Raw genomic sequence first — 23,752 nt, 5'->3', positions numbered from 1 at the left:
ATAAAGTCAACAATCGGTATTGCTCGAACCGATTTCCTAGTGTCCTTCTTAAAATCATAGAGGAAACAATCCGACTGCTTAGACGTTGTGGGTAGTTGGAATCTCTTTGCTGCTCTCTCCATCACACTGTGTAAGCCACCAATGTCTTGTGGCGGGGAATCAACCGGTGGTGGCGTAGAAGGGAATGGCGTCTGAGTTTGATACTCGTGCCATTCTTGGAGAAGCGATTCCGTGTCCTGTATCTCGCCCTCTTCTTGTTCGTCATCCAACAAGGGCAGATCATTATCCTGATGTCAAAGGTGTGTGTGTCGATGATAGAGATCTTACTTTTTTCTCTGTCAATGGTCTCCTTGAAATCTTTATAGCTGAAGGACCGTACATCAGACTCACAGACGTTATAGTTGTTGAAGACAACGGTGATGAAGTTATGATCCTGGCCGACAATGGAGCTGTAAATGTCGCCGATGAAGCGAAACCTGCCATTGTAGACGGTGCTGTCAGCGATGTCGAGATCTTAGATGCCAACAGTGGCAGGGAGCTTGATGATTTCTTAATCTTCTTGGAGTTGGTAGCTGGAGTGGAAGGCTCAGAGCAACCTTACCACCATGTTCCCTTGAAGTTGAGGGATATTCATCAGCTCTTTCCTTGAAAGAATGAAGTCTCTTGGCTGACTTACTGGTTTTGGGAGAAAAGCTCTCCACAGATCTCTTCCTCTTCTTTGAGGCCACTGAGGTATCACTTTCTTCCTCATCAGAGAGAGACTCTCTGGACTTACGTTTCTGGAGCCAAAGGAGGAGTCTGGCTTCTCTATCTCTGAGAGTCTTGCTGGGAAATGTTCCACAGATCTTGCAGTCTTTCACCTTATGCTCTGGGTGAAGACAGTACATGCAGTCCTTGTGAGGATCCTCACAATGCAGCCTTAGCTTACCACAGGTGCTGCAAGGTCTAAATAAACCTTTCTTAGTTGTAGACATGATGAAAAAGTACAGCTGATGAGTTAGAAATGGAATATCTGGAAAATATCTCCTGAAGAGAAGGTAAACTGAGCAGAGCTCAGGGAGACTCCCTTACACACGACGTGCAGTAGAAAATCTGAGAGATTGAGCCTCTGTGCGGAGGGTTCTAAAGGGGTGGTCTTGCCTGATTGGCAGGACTTTGGGTCTTTTCTAATGAAGCTAATAAGCTATGAAAGTGAATGTGTTTTTTTTTTATGAAAGAAAAGAAAAGAAAAGAAATTCTACTGCTTTCTATGTACAGTGGGACTCCCACTTCGACAATGGGGAAAGATTCAAGCATGTGAATCTATGAAAGATACCCCAATACTGAAGAAGTTATATATGGAAAATGTCACTTACCCAGTGTACATCTGTGCGTGGCATGTTTTGCTGCAGATTCACATGCTATGCATACGTCTGCCATCTAGTGTTAGGCTCGGGGTGCTACAAGTTGTTTTTCTTCAAAGAAGTGTTTTCGAGTCACGGGAATCGAGTGACGACCCCTCTACGGCTCCATCCATTACGCATGGGCATTGACTCCATGTTAGATTGTTTTCCCGCAGAGGGTAAGGTAGGAGTGATAGAGTATAAAGAAAAGAGATGTCCATGCAAATGGAATATATATATATATATATATATATATATATATATGGAAAATATCACTTACCCAGTGTACATCTGTTCGTGGCATGTTGCGCTGCAGATTCACATGCTGTGCACTGTTCCTGCCATCTAGTGTTGGGCTCAGAGTGTTACAAGTTGTTTTTCTTCGAAGAAGTCTTTTCGAGTCACGGGACCGAGTGACTTCTCCCTTTCGGCTCCACTGCGCATGGGCGTCGACTCCATCTTAGATTGTTTTCCCCGCAAAGGGTGAGGTAGGAGTAGGTAAAGTAAGGATACTAGAGGTGCCCATGCAATGGAGTCGGTATGTATGTACATAGTGTGTAGTAAAGGAATATTTATTTACATATTTACAATTTACATTCAACTAAAACGGCTACAGGCTCCCGGGGAGGTGGGAGGGCGCATGTGAATCTGCAGCACAACATGCCACGAACAGATGTACACTGGTAAGTGACATTTTCCATTCTATGGCATGTGTAACTGCAGATACACATGCTGTGCATAGACTAAAAGCAGTAATCCTCCCAAAAGCGGTGGTCAGCCTGGAGGAGTTGAAGTTGTTTGAAATAATGTTCTTAATACAGCCTGTCCTACTGTGGCTTGTTGTGTTGCTAACACATCTACAATGCTTAGTAAATATATGGGGCGTAGACCAGGTGGCTGCTTTACAAATCTGTCATTGGTATATTACCAAGAAAAGCCATTGTGGCACCTTTCTTTCTAGTGGAGTGTGCCCTTGGTGTAATGGGTAATTCTCTTTTAGCTTTAAGTTAACAGGTCTGAATGCATTTGACTATCCATCTGGCAATGCTCTGTTTGGATATAGGGTTACCTGCATGAGGTTTTTTGGAAAGCTACGAACAATTGTTTTGTTTTACAAAATTGTTTTGTTCTGTCAATGTAATACATTAGCGCTCTTTTTATGTCTAATGTGTGCAATCCCTTTCTGCTACTGAGTCTGGTTGTGGAAAGAAGACGGAGTTCAACAGTTTGGTTTAAATGAAACAGTGATATGACTTTTGGTAAAAATTGTGGATTTGTATGGAGAACCACTTTATGTTTATGTATTGTTCTTGAATAGTAAACGCCTTTATTTCGCTAACTCTTCGAAGTGAAGTGATGGCTATTAGAAAGGCTACTTTCCAAGTCAAAAATTGGATTTGACAAGAATGCATGGGTTCAAATGGTGGACCCATGAGTCGTGTTAGTACAATATTTAAGATTCCACAAAGGTACTGGTGGTGCCCTTGGGGGTATGATTCTTTTTAGTCCTTCCATAAAGGCTTTAATAACTGGATTCTAAAAAAGCGATTTAGTATGTTTAATCTGCAGATAAGCAATTACTGCAGCGAGATGGATTTTAATGGAAGAAAAAGCTAGATTTGATTTTTGTAAGTGTAGTAAATAATTTGCAATGTTTTGTGTGGAGGCGAGTAACATGATTTGATTAGCCTGGCAGTAGCAAACAAACCTTTTCCATCTATTAGCTTAACAATGTCTTGTTGTGGGTTTTCTTGCTTGTTTAAGGACCTCCAAAAACTCTTTTGAAAGGTTTAGATAACTGAATTCTAAGACTTCAGGAGCCAGATTGCTAGGTTGAGCAATGCTGGATTCGGGTGTCTGATCTGTTGTTTGTGTTGTGTTAATAGATCTGGTCTGTTTGGTAGTTTGATGTGTGGTACTACCGATAAGTCCAACAGTGTGGTGTCCCACGGTTGGCGAGCCTACGTTGGTGCTATGAGTATTAGTTTGAGATTGTTTTGACTCAGTTTGTTGACCAGAAAAGGAATGAGCGGGAGAGGGGGAAAAGCGTAAGCAAATATCCCTGACCAGCTGATCCATAGAGCATTGCCCTTGAACTGAGGGTGTGGGTATCTGGTCCGAAGTTTTGGCATTTTGAGTTTTCTTTTGTTGTAAACAGATCTATGTTTGGTGTCCCCCAGCGGTAGAAGTGATCTTGTAGAATCTGGGGATGTATTTCCCACTCATGAGTTTGCTGGTGATCTCAACAGATTGTCGGCTAACTGATTTTGAATGCCTGGTATATATTGTGCTATCAGGTGAATGTTGTTGTGAATTGCCCAATGCCACATTTTTTGTGCTAAGAGACACAGCTGTGACGAATGTGCCCCCGGTTTGTTTAGATAATACATTGTTGTCATATCGTCTCTTTTGACAAGAATGTGTTTGTGGGCAAGAAGGGGTTGAAAGGCTTTTACTGCTAGAAAGACTGCTAGCAGTTCTCAGTGATTTATGTGAAGTTGTTTTTGTTGACTGTCCCATTGACCTTGTATGCTGTGATTGTTGAGGTGTGCTCCCCACCCAATCATGGAGGCGTCTGTTGTGATAATGGCATGAGGCACTGGGTCTTGAAAAGGCCGCCCTTCGTTTAAATTTACAGGGTTCCACCTTTGAAGCGAAGCGTGTTTGGCGGTCTATCAACACTAGATCTTGAAGCTGACCCTGTGCCTGCGTCCATTGTCTTGCTAGGCACTGTTGTAAGGGCCGCATGTTTAACCTTGCGTTTGGGACAATAGCTATGCATGGGGACATCATGCCTATTAGTTTCATCACAAACCTAACCGTGTATTGTTGATTTGGCTGCATGGTTGAGCTTATATTTTGAAACAATAGAACTCTTTGTGGACTTGGAGTGGCAATTGCTCTTTGTGTGTCGAGTGTTCCTCCCAAGTATTATTGTATTTGGGATGGTTGCAAATGTGATTTTTGGTAATTTATAGAAAACCCTAGTTTGTGTAGAGTATCTATTACATATTGCGTGTGAACGTGACATTGTCGTTGAGTGTTGGCTTTTATTAGCCAAACGTCTAGATACCGGAATACGTGCATGTGATGTCTCCATATATGAGCTGCTACTACAGCTAGGCATTTTGTAAAATACCCTGGGGGCCGTTGTTATTCCGAATGGCAACACTTTGAATTGGTAATGTTTGCCTTTTATTACAAACCTGAGGCCATTCCTGTGTGATGGATGGATGGGTGGGTGGGTATGTGAAAATACGCATCTTTCAGATCCAGTGTTGTCATGTATTCCCCTTGTTTCATTAAGGGGACTATGTACTGTAGTGGTACCATGTGGAAATGATCTGATTTGATGAAGAGATTTAGTGTTCTCAGATCTAAAATAGGCCTTAACGTTTTGTCTTTCTTTGGGATAAAGAAATACAGGGAGTAAACCCCTGTTCCTTTCTGGTGATAAGTTACTCGTTCTATGGCTTCTTTTGCTAGTAGTGCTTGGACCTCTATTTGTAATAGGTCAAAGTGTTGTATTGACATTTTGTGCGTTCTTGGGGGAACATCTGGAGGGAATCTTGTGAACTCTATGCAGTAACCATGTTGGATAATTGATAGAACCCACGTGTCCGTGGTAATGTGTGTCCAATTGTGGTTGTATTTTGTTAATCTTCCCCCCACCGGTGATACGTGTTGGGGAAGTGTGACATTGAATTCACTGCTTGCTACTAGGGGTTTGCTTGGCAGGTTGGAATTTCCCTCTTCCTCTTGGGAACTGTCCTCTGTAGGAACCACGAAACCCCCCTCTCTGGTACTGAGACTGCTAAGTGGGTTTTGTCTGGGAGGTGGATGGTTCGGAGGGTTGCTGTCTAAACCCTCCCCTAAACTGTGGTTTCCTAAATGTTCCCGTTTTGAGAGGAGTAGAGCGCGCCCATGGCTTTGGCCGTTTCAGTGTCCTTTTTCATTTTTTCTATTGTGGTATCCACTTTCGGCCCAAATAGCGGATGTTGATTAAACTGCATATTCAATACCGCTTGCTGTATGTATCTGATTTAAACCCAGAACTTTGCAGCCATGCATGCCTTCTAATTGTCACTGCTGTATTCACAGTCTGCGCTGCTGTATCAGCAGAGTCTAGTGCAGAGCAGATCTGGTTGTTTGAAATGGCTTGTCCTTCTTCAACCACTTGTTGGGCACGTTTTTGATGCTCTTTGGGTAGGTGCTGGATGATGTCTTGCATCTCATCCCAATGTGCTCTGTCGTAGCGGGCAAGTAGGGCTTGTGAGTTGGCAATTCGCCACTGATTGGCTGCTTGTGATGCCACTCTTTTCCCCGCCGCATCAAATTTACGACTTTCCTTGTCAGGGGGTGGCGCATCCCCTGATGACAGCAAATTTGCCCGTTTTCTTGCAGTCCCCACAACCACTGAGTCCGGAGGGAGCTGTTGTGTAATAAACACAGGGTCTGACGGGGGCGGTTTATATTTCTTCTCGACCCCTGGTGTGATGGCTCTCCCTTTTACTGGTTCTTGAAAAACCTGTTGTGCATGTTTAAGCATGCCCAGTAACATTGGCAGGCTTTGGTACGATGCATGCGTGGATGCCAGCGTGTTAAATAGGAAGTCATCTTCCACTGGTTCTGAGTGCATTGTTTCATTGTGAAATGTTGCTGCTCTGGCCAGTACCTGCGTGTAGGACGTAGTGTCCTCTGGCGGTGAAGGTTTTGTTGGATAACACTCTGGACTGTTGTCCGAAACTGGTGGGTCGTATAGATCCCAGGGGTCCGCATCGTCTTGAGTCATCCCAGTATGTGTGGGTGACTGTGCCATTGGTGTACCCACCGGTGACAACTGTGGTGATTGAAGTGTGGACGCTTGTGAGAACTGTGGGGGTGGTGACTTTTCTCCAACCACCTTGGCTTTTGGTTGCATCTCAGTCTCATGAAAAGCCAGTTTTCTTTTGAATTTGAGCGGAGGGATGGTTTGTATTTTCCCTGTGTCTTTCTGGATTTGTAGCCTTTGCCGAGTTTGGTCATGCTGTTCCAAATCCAGTTCCTGCTCGAATCTGTACCTTTCTTTGAGCTGTGGAGAGAGCCCTTGCTCTTCCGTGTAGGAAGTCTTTTTCGGCTCCGAAGCCGATTTTCAGTACCAAAATCCCAATGGAAATTGTCTTTTTCGGTTCCGATAGGCTCTTTCGATGTGTGCTCAACTCGATGCCGACTCTTTTCGGTGCTGGTTTCTCGACCAGTCAGAAGTCTTCGGCAATGTTTTGGCCTTTTTCGGTGACGATGTTACTTGGTCACATTCTTTTCTGTGGGTCAAGCCATGGCCTTCCGGCAGTGGCGTCCCCAAGTCCTTTTGTTTTTTGATCTGACCTTGGGTGTGGGGCGGGGAAGGTGTACTCACTTTTTGCGCCGCAGTCGATGGTCGATCCCCAACAGATTCATCAGAGTCCGAACCCTGAATGGATATCCGCATCTCTTCTTCTTCGACGTCGAGATGTTGTGTCGGCTTCGACGCCATCTGTAATCGTCTTGCGCATCGATCCCTTAAGGCATGGGTACTCGCAAACATTTTCCTAGGGGCCAAAAAGTTTGGTCTGTGACGTGCCTGGGGGCCGCACTGATGCCAGGGCGGTGGCGGTCGGGTGGGGTGACTAGGGGGATTGGTGGCAAGGTAGGTGTAGGAGAAGCAAAGGATATACATCTAGTAGGTGAAATAAACAATGGGAAACCTGGAAATAATCCCGGCTTACCCACTTTTCCAAATTTTGTGATCCTAGGCAATTGTTTATTGTCACTTTCCTTCCTTTTTCTGCATTATCACATTTAAGATGACCTCGAAATACATGATTCGTGGGTGTGTGCTGCACAAAACCTGCTTCTATGTTTGATTTAATAAACTATAATGTTGTTTATGTATGATAGGAACCCAGGCTACCCATAAAGTGCACATACCAAGTGACTTGCCTCTTTAATTTACTATTGGTGGTGTTCTCAGGGTAAGGAAAATAATGAATGTTTCCAAATTTATGTTTGAAAACTATCACTTTAAAATGAATACATCTCAATGCACTGATAAAATAAATTGCTCTAAGGCGAAAAGGTTCTGCATGTTAACTAAATACACTTAATTAAATTTGAAGAGACTGTCTTAGTTTTACACTTATGCTGCAAGATGTCTTTAAAAATTAAGGCGTTTCTAAAGTTAAGTGCAGGAGTCCCTAGTTACTTCGTTTCTTTAACACCAATTAAGTTTGAAATAAATTATTGTGATTGTGTGTGTATTTCATATTTTTGTCGAGTCGAGCAAAAAGCTGCCCAGTGCTCCTGTTGCCCCAGGGGCCGCATGAGGCCCGCGGGCCGTACTTGGAGTAACCCTGCCTTAAGGTCTTCTTGGATCTAAACGCTTGGCAGGCCTCACAAGTATCCTCTCAGTGTTTGGGCGATAAACACAGGTTACAGACCCGATGCTGGTCTGTGTAAGAATACTTGGCGTGACATTTCGGACAGAAACGGAAGGGGGTCCTGTCCATTAGTCTTCGACGACGGGTGTGGTTGGGCTGACCAGGCCTTGGTGAAGAGCGGAAGCCCCGAAGGGCGGTCGAAGCGGTCTTGTTGTCGGTGCTGATGTGATGATACTAAATCTGCCCCGAACATAATACTGACGAATTTCGATAATTGCCTAAGTTTCCCGATTCGAATTACGGAGCAAAGAGGAACATGTCCGAACCCAATGGCGAAAAGAAAACAATCTAAGATGGAGTCGACGCCCATGCGCAATGGAGCCGAAAGGGAGGAGTCACTCGGTCCCGTGACTCGAAAAGACTTCTTCAAACACAAACAACTTGTAACACTCCAAGCCCAACACTAGATGGCAGGAACGGTGCACAGCATGTGTATCTGCAGCTACACATGCCATTGAACTATATATATATATCGCCCACAGCTACCTCTAGACAGCCTGGCTTCTAGACACTGCCTACACTTCACTGAGAGGGGATAACTGGACCTGGTATAAGGTGCAAGTACCATAGGTACCCACCACACACCAGGCCAGCTTCCGACAAGGGAGCACTGTCGTCTCAGAGCTACAGCTCAGAGGGCTTCTATCTGTGCCAACCATGGTCTGAAGGCAGTGATAGACTAACAGGGCTGCTCAGTCTCTGAGCCCTATGCCTGACCCCGGGCCAAACGATGCTCTTCTGGAGCATGCGATGTTTGTGCGGCCACTGGCTGCTAATAGGTAGCCACACTCCTAGAGTCTTTGGGTCTGGATTTTCCTCACCGTCTGATTCAGCCAGTCATGTGGTCTCCGAATTGGGTTGAAGTAGTTGGGCCCAAGTGGTGCCTGCTTCCTCCTGTTCTTCAACACAGTGCTATCTGAATTTATTAAGGGTGTCCTCTTCACATCGTCTGCATCCTCGGAAGGTTTTTCTTTCACCGGAAGGTGAGGCAGGCCTGGCACATAGCCGTGTTGCACTCGGCAGAGATTACAGACCTGATGGTGGTCAGTCCAAGAGAACTTGAAATGACACGGGGGCAGTAATGGAAGGCAACTAGGAGTTTGCAGTGATATGGGGCAAATGCCAGAGCGCAATCCTACATGATAGGAGTATGCAGAACATGTGCATCTACTACCACACATGCTACAAACAAATAAGTTACAGTTGTGTGAAAGGGCTTTTTGAAAAACGAGCAGCCTGGCATCCTCTCTGGAGATGGGACAGGTGCACACAGCACAGGAGAGTGATTGGGAGAGCAACAAGAAGCTTGGTGTAGCAGAAACCTGGAGGAAAAAAAACAAGGAGTATTACGAGGGAAGCAATAGAAGAACTGCCGAGAAGGGAACAATGTGGAAGGTGTGGTAGTTTAGGTTCTGAGGTGGGGAACGGCACACAGGAGCAAGAAAACCCATGCCCTCGTATGGAGGGCTAAATTGTAAAGACAAAAATAGTTTATGCAATGTAAGCAGTGAAGATACATGCCACCCATGAAAAATGATGGTAAAGAAACGGTACTCTAGCAGCAAGAGGAGGAAAGAAAGCTATCAAATAAACAAGCAAGCAAGCAAATGAAAAAAAAAGCCAAACAATGGTAAACAAAGAGATGGATCAAAGCCTACTAAAATTGAAAATCTGTAGAAAAAAAGTGACAATTTAGCAGTGGTGGGTAGTGTTAAGCAATAACCTGGGCTCTTTAAAACTACTGCACGTTAAACCATTCTTTATAGCAGTAACTCAGGACCATTATTGTAGTTTGCAGCGACCATTCAAACTAACAGTAAACTTCAAGTCAGGAATGTCCTCCAAGACTAGCAATAGTGTAACATTTAAGACTAGAGGCTATGAGAAATGTGCCAGTCTCTTCCAACTGCAGATGGCAAGCAAATTCTACAGTTCGCTTTTGCAAACGGACTGAGCTATGCTTCATCATGTGCAAATGTTGGTTAGAAAGTTTTGTTGAAATCTGCACATTATGTAGGCCTGCGGATTCTGCAGCAGGTGTGACAAATCCTCATTAATACACACGACAGAAATTGTATTATTATTGTGACAGTGCCTGTAGGTTAATCATTATTGTTGGCTAGAAGTGATTATCACAAAAGGGGTTGCAGAACAATAGAAAATTCCAGGCAGTAGTGAATACTTGCAACTTTGTTGTCTTCCCTGCTACAGAACGTCTCAAATGTGCACAGTCCCCATGCTTAAAACCCACATTAACATATACATCACCACAATCTAAGAAATAGGGTAAAAAGACAAAGTAATAAAACAGTTACTGGAAGAGAGCAACAACCCAGATTAAAAATACTAACAATGCCTCAAAATGAGGTGGCACCAATTAAGGACAACCACTGCTAAGACAACAGATCTGGCTTGAATATTGAAGTCTGACTAAGATTTTTTTGTTTGTATTTTTTAAAGCCTACCGCAGTGAAAAAAACACAATTGCTTTCTTGTAAGATACATCTAGGACTGTATTTCCCGAACTGTGGGTCGGGAGACAATTTCTGGTGGGTTGTGAAAGTTCAAGCAATAAATAAAGATCCTTTTAAATTCTGTATTTATCTTGTCACATTTAGCGTGCGTCAAAGACCAAGATGAAATATCAGTCTATGTCTTCTGACAAATTGCTGATTATATTTTTAACACTGCAATTGGTGTTCGCAAATGTCACTCACTTTGAAGTCAGGGAAAGAAAAGTAAATTATGTGACAATCTTGCTGAGGTAAAGTAAGTGTGAAAGGAAAGGCTGTTGGATGTCATTTTTTTTTATAACAAAATGTAAATACCTGTAAATAGATTGTACTAATTCAGTAGTTAGGAAAGCACGTTTGTAGAGAATTTTATAATTTTTGAAGTGTGATGGAAGCAAAGATATTAGTAGACTCAGAATAGCTCAAGACACTTTACTTGATGATGCGCAAATGATAAAATACTCATTAGGGGCCTGATTCACAAAGGTAAAAACTTACACTTGAGTATGTTTACATGCTTTTTTTTTTAATTCATAAACTACACGTTAACAGTAAGTATACAACTGTGGAGATTCTGTAGTTCTGGTGGAGAACTTGCAAAAGATAGGCCAGTCTCCACAGTTGTAAAATGTTAACTCGCAGTGAATTTTAAAAAATAGTAAACTCACACAAAAGGCATAAGTTTACCTTTGTGAATCAGGCTCAACTAACCGATTTCTACACATTGTCATTTGTGTGCAATATAGTTTTACAAGTATAAGCACATCTATATGTCTCTGCAAATTCAGTGGCCAGTTCCATGGAAAATCTCCTGTAACTGATTGCGCTGCCACACTATGCTTTAGTTACTTTCAAAAAATAATAATAATAAATACCAACCGTATGCCCTTTTAAGCTATGTGGGACCCAAAAGGATGTCATTCTAAAAAGTGGGTTGTAGGTCTAAATATTTTGGGAAGCCCTTACCTATACACATAGAGGAATGTATAATAAACCCCCTACACAGATGCGTTATCAAGACAAACCTAAAAAAAGGCCAAGACTAAAACCAACCGCATGGCAGATGGCAATCAACTTGAAGGTAGAATTCAGTTTCGCCTTCCCAGCCCGAGGGAGAAATCTGAAATATTTTGTTTGAGCTTAGAGAGCTCCTGCGAGTACTTCAATAGAAGCCACTGTATTGGGCCGATAAACTATTTGAAACTCAAAGAAGGCAGGGATTCAACAAAAAGACAAATGAGATAGCAGCGAAAGTTTTAGAAAGCTGACAAATTGCAAATAAAATATAAATAAGGACAAAGGCACAGCTTACATCATGCTTTTTTAATACAAACTTAAAAAATCTGCGACAATAGAAACTGTACAACTTGAATCAATCTTTAAACTTAACCAAAACACTCCCATTCCCCCATCAAAATATTGCACAATGTTTCAAATAAAAATAAAAATAAAACCTAAACTAGCGTCGTTTTCATTTCCTTTTCATCTCTGGTAAAGAAACCAATTTCCTTTCCCAACATTGCCCGACCATCTCAAAAGACAGAAAAAAAAACTAGGATGCCCTCTTAGGAAAAACATTCATAATTCCAATGTTTTAACTGTCAATTCAAATCTTTTCATATCCTTAGCTGTACAAGATTATACGTTTTACTGATTGAACTGAGAGACCAGAAGGAGGTGGGGATAGGAAATAGGGAACAGGGCATAACGGGGAATTGTCTTACTCTGCTTAAACTAATTTTTTTCAAGCTTATTTTATTGAAAAAATATTTTTTGGCTTTTCACTTTTTTCCTTATGAAAACTCTGGAAAGAAATTACAATGTACGTTAGAAATATATATACATAATATATACCTCTTACATTTTACCAATGTATCAAATAATTCATACAAACTGAAAGGAAGGAAAGAACAAGGAGAGGGCAGGGTGGGCTGAGGAAACAGGATGTACTTGAGAGGGCGATGGGGAAGCAAAATAAAAACTTAAGAACAAGGCAGTAGTTAGTGCCGATTTGTTTTTGTTTAAAAAAAAAAAAAAAAGTAAAAATCAAGCAGGTGTCGTTATAGCTACTTGAAGAATCTCACTTCAATATATATATTACTTTTAACACCCTTGTGAAGTGCATTCTTGTATTTTCATATAAAAAATGACTTTTTCTATTTTTTGGTGGCTATGTTGTTTTTCTTTCCAACATGCTGGATCACCTACACTGCCAGTTCACTTCAGTACTGTTTTCTTCAATTCCCCCACACTTTTTGTGGCAGGTCGTCACAATGCTGAATATTAACCAGAAAGAAAACCTTTGCTTTTCCTGGAGATCTGAAAAGTTTAAAGGGTGGGAGGAGTCTTGAGTTCCATCTCCGTGAACATTAAAATAACTCAATTCATTGCTCTGAACACTTTGATAGAACTTGCTTGATTGGGGTATTATAAATGCGTATCAGTACAGGTTGGCCAGAAAGAAGGTTGGGCCGCAGGGCGCATGAGCACAGAACATTTATTTAGAATATATTTAAAAATGTCAAATACTGAAGCTCTGGTTACTCAAAGATCAGGCCAACTGCTACAAAAAGTGGCATGGATATATTCGTTACTTCTATGCCACAAGTCAAAAGTTGCAGAATTGGTCAAGGGAGGCAGTAAACACAATCATGTAATAAGAAATTCTTCACAGCTGTCTGAGTCACCTTCCCCAGTCTCCTTTCAATTGGACTTACAATTACAGAATAAATGCCAGGCAGTGCCATAACGCAGTAAACACTTGGGACTACATACAGTTAACTGTTTTTGGTTTCACTTCAGCCGAGAACCATAGGTACAATTATGACAAAATTATCCAAAACACGTTTTCAAGATGGCTGGAGGAATGGAGACTCAGAGGCATGCACACACAAGCAGGCCTCCCTTGACGCATGTATCTGTTTTGCGTATTCTGGTTGCATTTCTCTACTGCCAGATGGCATACGCTCTTTCTGTACGTGGATTACCAATTAGTTAAAATTCTTTTTTTTTATCTGCAACAGGGACGACTTATTAACGGGTAATTGTTTGAAAGAAGGTCGGCACAAACCAACCAGGTCATTGATCATAAAGATTTTTTTTTATCCTGTGACAATAAAAGCTGCGCCCCCTTTTAAGCCTTAACAGTTTTGAGAAAGAGCATGGCCAGCTACATCGTGGATGTTGCTAGGTTTTGCTAGAATGAGCTAAAGACAGGCATTCTGTGGATAAAATTCCCCACTGTGGAATTTAATGGACCCCCACCACGAGTGCTCATAACTATATCCAGCTACTAATTGTGGCCCAGACAATAGGGAGGAGTGCGCAGCAGTATCATTTCAGCAAACACCGTATTTGGAACGTATGCAGGGCTTTACGGCTGGCAGAGTTGCGAGAAGCAATCCGGGTACATTCCTCCCATTCTGGTGTTACATTAGCACCAATTACGCTAGTTCATAGCTGGCAGAGTATATGGATGTCATAGCTCTAGTCTGAGGCAGCAGAGCAATTGCTCAAGGTATGCAAGTCATCCAGGCTCTCAATGGACCGAAATGTCAGTGTTAAAGAGATTCCAAATGCTCTGCTACGTAACAGAGCCATTAGAATAATATAGGTTTCCACTTCACACAACAGCCTCAGCATTCCTGATATTTTCAAGCCTCGGGTAGCACAAGCTAACAATCAAAATGCACCAGTCCAGACAGGAGTTACCTGTAAGTGTACAATTTAAGCAACATTTCAAATGACTGCAGAGCCACTGAAAGTGACAGAAGCGAGCACCCCTTAAGAAAACCAGCATTTGTTTGTACATCTTTTTATTCCTTCTACCTGGCCTACAATTCTCCACCCTGCCTTTCATCAGTGTGCAGTGCAATGCGACATTTCGCCTCACATAAATTAAAGTCACAGCCATGAGTTTCAAAGATGCGTAGGCAACTGCAGCCAAAACAAAGTGCCAGATACTAAAGCACTCTACAATATGGCTGAAGCATTGTCATGTAGTGGCCTTCAATTACTTTTTTTGTACAGTTTAAGCAACATTGATCGGAATCTCCCGCACGGTTGCACGCCTTCAGGGAGAGCTTAAGGCATGACTCAAGGCAGCCCAAGTGAGCAAGCCCAACAAAGTTGAGATCGCCGGCAAGGGAAACTTCGCCAACAAAGGCAGCCAGGATACAAACCTCAAAACGTTTGTGTACCTATCTTACTGAAAGCCAGTGCTGAGGAGAAAGATGGATACTTAAGAGGGGGAGGGTGGTGAGGAAGGGTGCAGGTAATAATGGATCCATGGCTCTTTTGGGGCCCTTTTCACAACCAAGTCAAGTAAACAAAAGTGCTTTTGTGGCAGGAATGAACATCGGCTGGCTTTAGGGACCTCGTATGTGGCACAGGTGTTTTAGGAAGAGGTGAGTGGGCAGAAAAATACTGTCATTTGGAAGGTGCCACATTCCATTAACTTCTCAGCCCTGCCAACACGCCACCCACTCTCTTCTTCATGGGAGAGCCCCACAGATAATAGTACCATGGACCCTAGCCCCAGGCACCTAATGAGATTCAAAGTGCTGCATCACCCCCACATCTGCCCCCACCCCGTCCCTTCCCCCAACAGTTAAGACACAGATGAGAAGTCACACACCGAGTACCTGGGGATTAAGGGGAGAAGGGCAGAGTTTACAATACTGGGAGAAAGAATACAAATACCTAACCACGACTTCATTTTCACGCTATTCCACCAGGCTCTCACAAATGTTAACATTCTGAAACCATCCCAAACCTTCCCGGCCCTTTCAACACAGGGCATTTACCGGGCCTGGAACGGGAGATAGAGTAGAATGGAGAAGAGAGACCAAATAAGGCACCTGCGCAGTCCCAGTGTACCCAAGGCACCTAACTCCCTGGGCTCAATGTGCTTGCCAGAACTCTGTTCATTAAAGCGTTCAAGGATAAACTCATTATTTTGCCTTAAATGTCATTTTGGCTTTCACCACCATCAATAAGCAGCTTGGCTTTTCTTCACGAAGACCTATATGAATCAGCTCAAAGCACACTAGTGAGCACATCTTCAGAGAGGTGACAAAACATGTATTCAGGTAAAGACTACATTGGCAATGCCATCTTCAGGTTCGCCCCACACCAATAGTTCACGCTTATATACTGAACCATAGGACAATAGGTTGAACGTGAATTTCCTCATTTTGGAAATTGGACGGCCAAAGGAGTCCTCACTACTACCCCCAAAAAATAAATAAGGGACTATATCAAGCTGTTGAGAACCATAAACTACAGGGTGGCTATGTCCAATAACTATTTTGCTACCCACAGAAAGCAGGAGGACTGAGGTTGGGTGGAGCTCTACGCGAGAACTGATCCCAGAGATAATTAAATGACTCAAAGAAAATCAATTGTGGTGTGGAAAACGACATTCAAGACCACTATGAGGAACCTTCGGTGGCAAAATGATTTTAGTATGTCAATGAGAGCAGCCATCAGAAAATCATCTTGGTGCAGCATCAATGAAATAAATGGTGAATTTTAGGAGCATGGTGGTGGCGAACCCTGGATATTTAAATAGAATAAAGTATACAAGAATTCTGTACTTTGTGCGCTTTAGGGTGCAACTATCAGAAGTAAGCCACCTGTGCAAAAACATGAAAATACCAAGACCTTTCCAAGCAGCTCGAATGGAGACAAAACCAATGACCTGTATTGTTTACCCAAACTAGTACCAACAGGTAAAGAGTTGGGGTGGGGGTGGACACAAGATGCAGCTCAGATAGGGAAATGGTGATGTATGTTCCAGGCCTTCCCCATGTACACCAATACAGTTGTCCCAAACGCTTACATTTCTCAACTCCCATTTTCCATCTTGTCCAACAGAAACCTCTTTGCATGCCTGCTGGGTCCAGTGGAGGGGAGGGTAGATGGAACAAGGCAGTCAACAATGTCCAGACGGGCACACTGGGCTTTCAGATTCCAGAAGCAGTTAATTCTGGTTCACCGCCAAGACGCACGGCCAACCCAAGTCATAACAATGGGCTATGCGCCCCAGAGGTACAAAAAAAATATATATTTGTGTGTATAAAGGCAACACTAGTTTCAGTCTTCCCATGAGGATCGCCGGGGAAGTGGCAGGGAAAAAAAAACACTAACACTCGCCACCTGTTTTTTTTTTTTTACTTTGCTCCGTTTAAATATTCTACTTAAAGATTCGCTTCACAGGTGATCTACAGCAAAGTAGAGTAAAAAAAATAATCTGGTTTGTAATAATTTTATCTTCCAGTAGCTATATTTATAGATTTGTTTTCCTCTTCTTTTAATGTATCTTCACAAAAAAGGTATAAAAAGGATTGGTTTTTTAGTTAGCCAAGACCACAGGCTGGAAGGGCTGACCAGGATACTGCATGGAGTTTAGGTTGAAATTAAGCCCTTCGACAAACTGGGACTTTTCCATGAATAGGGCGCCGCCAGTACCACCAGCGTTTCCTCCTGCTAGGACCTGCGCCATGTCGAAAGTGCTGCCAAAGGAGGCTGTGCCCTGCCCCGCCTCACTCCCCTCGTAGAATAGGCCACCTGCCCCATTGTAGACAAACTCCTTGGCGTTGGGCGACAGCTGGGACTGTGATGGCGTGTTGGGGCTGCCAACGAAGTTCAGAGAGTGCATGGACAGAGAAAGGCCCTTGTGCTTGGGCAGGCTGCCGGTGGGTGAGCGGGCCACCCGCTGCCCACCCTTCTTCATCTTGGTGGAGCCAAACTTGGTGGCGGCAAAAGTGGCAGTGGTAAAAGTGATTGGCTGGGCTGAGCGAGGGATGAAAGTGGGGCTAGGTGACTGGCCAAAGGAGGGAGATGGTGAGTTGGACAGCGAGTTGTCCTGGCTGGTGATAGGGATGAAGGCCTGCGCCTCTGGGTTGAAGCTGCTTTTGATCTCCTTGTCTAGCTCCAGGCTGTTATCAAGCTCGTCCAGGTACAGTACCTTGACGGCCCCTTTCTCACCAATCTGGTAGGACACTTCGAAGGGGTCGATCCACACGCTTAGCTCTTCTGGCACATTAGCTCGCACGTCGTCAATGTCCAATCCGCTTCGGCGTGCCGCCTGCTCCACTACCGGGTCGACGGTCTCCCCAATGTGCACGCAGCGATAGCCAGAGCCTTTCATGGGCTTCTCAGGGTACCAGTGGCCGTCGTACTTTGTCTTCAGCAACCTTTCCAACTCTTCGCCAAACAGGTCAGCGCGTCGGCGCGGCAGCTTGTTGTACAGGTACGAAATTATGAAGTTTAGAGCAACTTTTATCTCCAGATGCATACTCTCCTCCACAGCAACGAATCAGGGCAGTGTATAAAAATATTTGGTTCCAAATAATCCTGCTGTAAGAGAAAAAAAACAGAAGCAGTTGAGTGTTAACGTCTCAAGCTTTCAAACTCAAGCACCCCCACAACCTCAGTGCACTATTTCACAGCCTTGCTCTGTAAAACAAAAAAGCTATACTTAATGATAACTTCATATTTTACCCATAAATGAGCCCGCACAGAGCAGCCATTGCCATTAAAGCATCAGATAATATAGATGAGGTTTCGTCCGGTACATTATGGTCTAACATAACCGGGAGGCCGCAACCTATATGTAATACAGATCTTATAACAAGTTAAGATATCACAAAGCACAATAGGTTCCCCCGGAACCATCAGATCCAAGCCCTTTCTCCCGCCAGCCAGCTTTTAATGCCTTAACGGTCTTCCTAGGGGGTCTGAATACAGTGTAGATAATGCCTGGGTCTGCGCGTTTCACCTCTTGCAATCTCCAACCCAGCAACCTGCTGATTGAGAATACAGAGTAAGTGTTCATGAGACTTTCATTTACCACCCTGCTTTAGTACAGTTATCTATATCGTTGACTTCTCCTGGGCACCACATAACAGAGGACTATGGTGGCAACAACTGGACTCTTTAAACACCAGTGCACAGCCTACGTATTACCCCTTGCCTCGCTATTTATAAACGCCTTGTTCATCTGTCTAAATATATCACTCCCAGCTCCCCCACCATCTCGGGTTCCATTACAGTTCAGGTTGCCGTCAGTCGTCCCGTCTTTTTCTTTATCAGTGTGTATGGCCTTGATGCTTGGGGACACCTACCCATGCACCAGCCTAGAGCCCGTAATGGGGGCCAGTTTCAGCAGTCCACACCCCTCTCCATCGAGCTATGAGACTGAAAAGATTTACAATTGGTCGCCGGTGTTATCACCACTGCAGCTTGGTAGCAATGTAAAAACAGGTGCCCAAAAACTCAAAAAACGACCTCTGTGATTAAATACTGCTACACGGCCTGCAAAGTGTCCCTGTGCTGCTCAAGTGCACCATAATAATGTTCACTTTATGTCCTTGGTCAGCCAGACAATCTAAAAATACTAAAGCCGAGTTGCTCGCAGAAAGGTGGGGTTTGGCGGGAGCACTGGCAAACCCAGTAAGTACGCCATAGATAAAGTGAGGAAACATGCCTCCGTATAAAATGTTTGTTTGCAATGAAAGGAAGCAATTATTTTCCATTACAAGTATAGGCATTTAAAAAAAGAAAAGCGACGGCGCTTTCCGGTAGTCAAATGTACATGAAAAAGGGATATAACCCCCTTTTTAGTTTCAATGTACATCAAATGAAAATGTTATTAGCACAACGAAAAGGTTTCATTTGAGTTACTGTCAACTAAAGATAGTTTAAACACACAGGACTAAAAAAAGAACAAACACAGCGTAGAAAAAAAAAAAAAAGCATCGGCAAAGAAAAAGGTTAGCCCACCAGCCCTGGAACTCGGGAGTGCTGATTTTAATGTGGATGTGTGTGTGTGTGTTCTATGACTGCCAAAAGCAAAACATGAATGAAAGCCGAACAGACCAATAGCTGAAGAAGGCTGACCCCCATACCTATGTATTTTCACGTGTGTTATTTATTGTATTACAAAAGGGTGGCAAACAGGTAAAAGTGTCCATAAGCAAAACCGGATGACGACGCTTTTAAAATGCCTTGTGTGGGCCTTCAGGAGACAGAGGTAGTAATGAACAATTCTGTGTTTCTCCCAAAGCATGGACAGACATTTAACAAATGCCTAACGAGCATGCTGGACTGTGAGGCCTGCAGTCGGAACAGCTCCTTCATGCTTAGGCCGTTTAACACATCTTCCCAGAGTGCTCAATGTAGCCCAAAGTCTTCCTTCAGAATCTGGAGCCTATTACTCACGTGTCCTCCACCCGCCTTAACTTGAAATACTGCAATCTGTGTCCCATGAACTTTGTGGTGACAGTAGTGCAGTCAACAGGTCTGTTGAAGACTTAGCCGTGTGCTGTTGACATTTCAGACAAATGTGTGAAATGGATCACGCGAACTCATGATCACACACACACACAACCGCTAGCCTATATCCATCCGGCCACCTGCCAAGACTGTCCAGAATTAACAATGTACTCCAGGTAAGTACGACGTGCCACGAAGGGTGCAAGAAGAGAGTTTTCCAGCCCGACACACTAATTGGCAGTGGAGGTCTGCAATGGCCTCACAAGTCACCAACAGCTATCCGTTTTGCAGATTGTTGGGCACCAGATGTGGTGGTCTGGTCTATTTTGCTGCATTTTGGCCATTCCTGGTCCTCAAGTGGCACCGAGTCAATGACATTAAGTTGTGCACGTCTGAGGTGGTGACACATTCAAAAGATTCAATACACTGGGGATCGTTCTACCCAACTGCCAACAATGGTTTCTCAATGGAGATAGAGCATGACTTTGGGGAGACAAACACTGTTCCAGTGGAGTGGTGTGTAAGGTGTCATAATGGAAACGTTCCGAAATCGCGTCCGAATAGTCCAATTGGCAAAATAAAAAAAATAAAGACGACCTGAAATGTTAAGATAGCTGACGTTAAAAGAACTACAGATTACGTTCATATTTGTAGGTCCGCCGCAAAAATTACCCAAGTTATCGATTGATAAAATTTACCGAAAGCACAGCTTGTATTCACAAATTACCTAAACGTTGATTCTTGTGTCAAAACTCATCCCTGAAATTACACTTTGTGGCACAATCTCTGTAATTTCAAAAGTGTCTTTACGTGAAATTGCCAAAAGTATGCCAGTAACGCCGGGGTAATTAATACTTCGCCCAGACCTGGTTCACGTTCGTCTGACGGTCACTAGTCATTTCAAATTACCCTCCTGGTCGGGGAGGTCGGGTCTCAAGCTCCATCAACCATGATGTTAAATCATCTCAAATCTAAATACATGGTAGTTGGCTCCCAGATCATATCTGCACAGGACAGTCGAAATCTTGAATCTGGCATTAAATAAGTGGCAGGCAGTGGAGGTCATTGTAGGTCTCTTTTGAAAAAAAATATTTAAAGCACCTTAGCTACCGGACTGTTGAAGGGGATACTAGCTCTACAAGGCACTGTACCGAATTTGGTAAAAGCTACCACATAACAGCAACGTGTTTTGGTAGCAAGGCCACAAGAGATCACTGCACAGTCAAGTATTTGAACTTGCAACTTCATCTCCAAGTTCAACTGCGGGGGGGGGGGGGGGGGGGGGGGGGGGGGGGGGGGGAATGTTCAATCCTATGAAAAAGGAAAACCAGCCCGCTTTACAGAAATTTTACTGCAGTTTGGATTATATGCCTCAAGTAAAGCGCTCAACATTGAGGGAAAAGACTCGGCTGCAAAGGCCCTCATGCCACAGCCCAACGATCCTCAAAGCAGTTTTAACTGGCAGAACGTAAACCGCTTTGAGGGGCTTCTGTGCAGAAATAGCACCCTGCACAAAAGCAGATGTGAGAGAGATGGACGACTACCGCCGCAGACCGGAGAGGTTAACTTGAGGCACAGAGCAGGTGTCTGACCAAAGGCCTCGTAATCACGTTCAACTAACTACACGCCAACTGTATCCTTTCAGTCGATGGTTACTAGAAAACCAGTCAAGTTTGAATACATACGCGTCTTGCCATTTACACATTTAGTTTCCTCTCTTAGATGACTCGCACACCAACATGGGTTGACAGGAGTCGTTTGCGGTAAAATCGAACAAGCATGGCCGGAGCCAGCCCTGGTAAAGCACAGGACGCAGGAAGCATGCTGAGAGACAGCTGCTGGGCGGTTCAGGTCCAAACTTTCAAACAAGCATGTCCACCCTCTAGCAAATTAAAAAAGTGAATTGGAACCTTCGGTGGAGCTAAGTAATAAGACCTCAATGGATTTTTACAGCGAACCGTCGTGTACACAGACACCTTTCCCGGATAATATAACGGAAACGCCCCGCCCCCGCCCCCCCCCCCCCAAAAAAGGGAGAATGCTGCTTAAAGTAGACAGAGGGGAAACGAACAAAATGTCGCCATCTAAATGATGGTGTGTACTTAAATGTGCTTCTCTGGATGGAAGGCAAGCCCTCTGTGCCCTGCAGACCCGTGTCTAATCAGCGTTACAGGCAGATTGCAAAGGGCACAGCCCCTAGTGGTTTAGGGGGCCGTCTGTAGAAACAACTGGCCCAATTGTAATCCTGGGGTACCACCTTGTGCAGAAGGATGTTTGAATCACTGACATCCATGTGCCTTAATTACTCAGGCAGAAAGATGCAGTTTTGAAACTGGCAAATTGTCAGTAGGAAGCACTACAGACACCAGCTTCCAACGGTGCTACTTCTCCGGCTTTAAGCTAGATCGGACACATTCTGCTGTGCTTCCAACTCGGGCGAAGAGAAATCATGCTGATGCTTGCAGGGTCGTAGAAACCGGGGGAGGTGTTTGTATCCTTATAGCCTTTTTCACGAGACGATTGTTCAACGTTTCAATCAAATTACACAGTGTATCAATCAAAAAATGGAGACGAGGCAGACTACCACAAATATGGCCAGTTACTCATGCAGATAGGTTTTCGTGCCTCCTTCACCCCCACTCCCCCAACACGCACGAATACACTGTACAAGTAACGGATTTCCTTTTTTGAACCCCAGGGTCCTTGTATGAAAAGGACACTTAGGGGATATTTGGGAGTCTGGTACAAAATTCGATTATGTTAAACTGACATGAAATTTCATTGTGTAGCATATATTACAGTGTACCTAGATACGTTACGGTGGGTTGTACCTCGCTACCCAGTGCTTGGCTAAATTAAGGATTTATATGTTTAGCTGGGCAGGCACTGAATATAACCAGGGGAGGGACAATCACAATTGGTCAATGGCTACACATGGGCAAATAATCTAATGTTTAAGGGATATGCACCCCTTAATTCGCAAACTTCTGGAAGAGGAAGGGAAAAAATGAAGCCGCAGCAGATCTCCCCAAAGGCCTTATATCCTCTGGGACTGGCTCCCTACCTACACAGACAATGTTTTATGAAGCCAATGCAAGGAGGTTCCGGGGCCGTACCGCACTCGAGGCTCTTATCCCTCTATGGAGGAAGGTTCAGCGAAGTGCAAAGGTTCTTCTAGAGTACTTGCTGTGCATAAAAATAGACAAATCCATCTGCTAGAGGGAGGAGACCACATCGGCCAATAAGCATGGGGGGAGGTTGCCAGGTGACCGACATTTTTTGCTCTCGGCGAGTCAAGGTGATTTTACCCAGGATCCCAGTCCTTTGGGCACCGAGGAGGTGGTGGTAGAGCGGTAGGGACAGACATACTAATCAGAAATTCCTTAAAGGGCAGCGTCACGAAGCGGAAGTGTCACTGGGGATTGTGAAACATCGCCACCCATCATTTTACGAAGGGCACTTCACTCCTACTGCCAACATAATTGACAAGTAAATATCCTTAGTTTTGATACAAAAACTGGCAGCGATTTCTAAACTCTTGCAAAAAGGAACTGGAGGTGCAATCGCACAAGAGCAAACAACGTAGAGAAGACGAGGAGATTAGAAAATAGATGAGATAACCAGCGGTCAGAGCTCTGCACAGACTCACTCGGTGAAGAGTATTACGGCTTGACTGGCTGCACCGATGATGTGACAGACGTTTTAAACCCTACTCTGATAAAGGCTTAAACTGCAAACTTGACGGGACCGCCACTATCTGTGCAAGGCTTGACAAACCAGAATGCAGTGGTCGCCATTAGCATTTTCGCCCCTAGCCAGGTCAGAAATGTACAATTTAACATATCCTCTTTCTGGACCGCATTCCACCTCTGTAAAGAAATAAAGATAAGGCCAATGATGTAACACCCACCACCCCCAATAACTTCTTCCCGCATGGGGAGCCAACAAGTCAAAAGAAAAACAACCTGGAATGTCAAATATGAAATCTAACACAGCCCTCTGACACGTCGATGAAATTACCCAGGTGTCCAAACACAATTATGAAACTTTGGCTCCCACATCCTCCATTCCCCATCACTACCCACAATCTGTGCGAGACCTTGCTTTGTACGTCATGGTGTGT

The 23,752-nt window shown here is 43.9% G+C and overlaps 1 protein-coding gene across 3 annotated transcripts in view; it reads right to left on the bottom strand.

The window, feature by feature from the left end:
* Nucleotides 1–11,658: 11,658 nt before the first annotated feature.
* Nucleotides 11,659–23,752, bottom strand: part of TOB2 (transducer of ERBB2, 2) — a 57,465-nt gene continuing 45,371 nt past the window's right edge. For all 3 annotated transcript variants that reach the window (XM_069231252.1, XM_069231250.1, XM_069231251.1), the window contains exon 2: nt 11,659–17,712. In XM_069231252.1, coding sequence (XP_069087353.1) covers nt 16,706–17,650 — 945 coding nt within the window. In that variant the 5' untranslated portion in view covers nt 17,651–17,712 and the 3' untranslated portion in view covers nt 11,659–16,705. The remainder of the gene's footprint in view (nt 17,713–23,752) is intronic.

This window comes from Pleurodeles waltl, chromosome 4_2, assembly GCF_031143425.1.
Source record: "Pleurodeles waltl isolate 20211129_DDA chromosome 4_2, aPleWal1.hap1.20221129, whole genome shotgun sequence".
NCBI classification, from domain to species: Eukaryota; Metazoa; Chordata; class Amphibia; order Caudata; family Salamandridae; genus Pleurodeles; species Pleurodeles waltl.
Note: the sequence above shows the minus strand (reverse complement) of the source record. Positions and strands in the feature narration are given on the sequence as shown.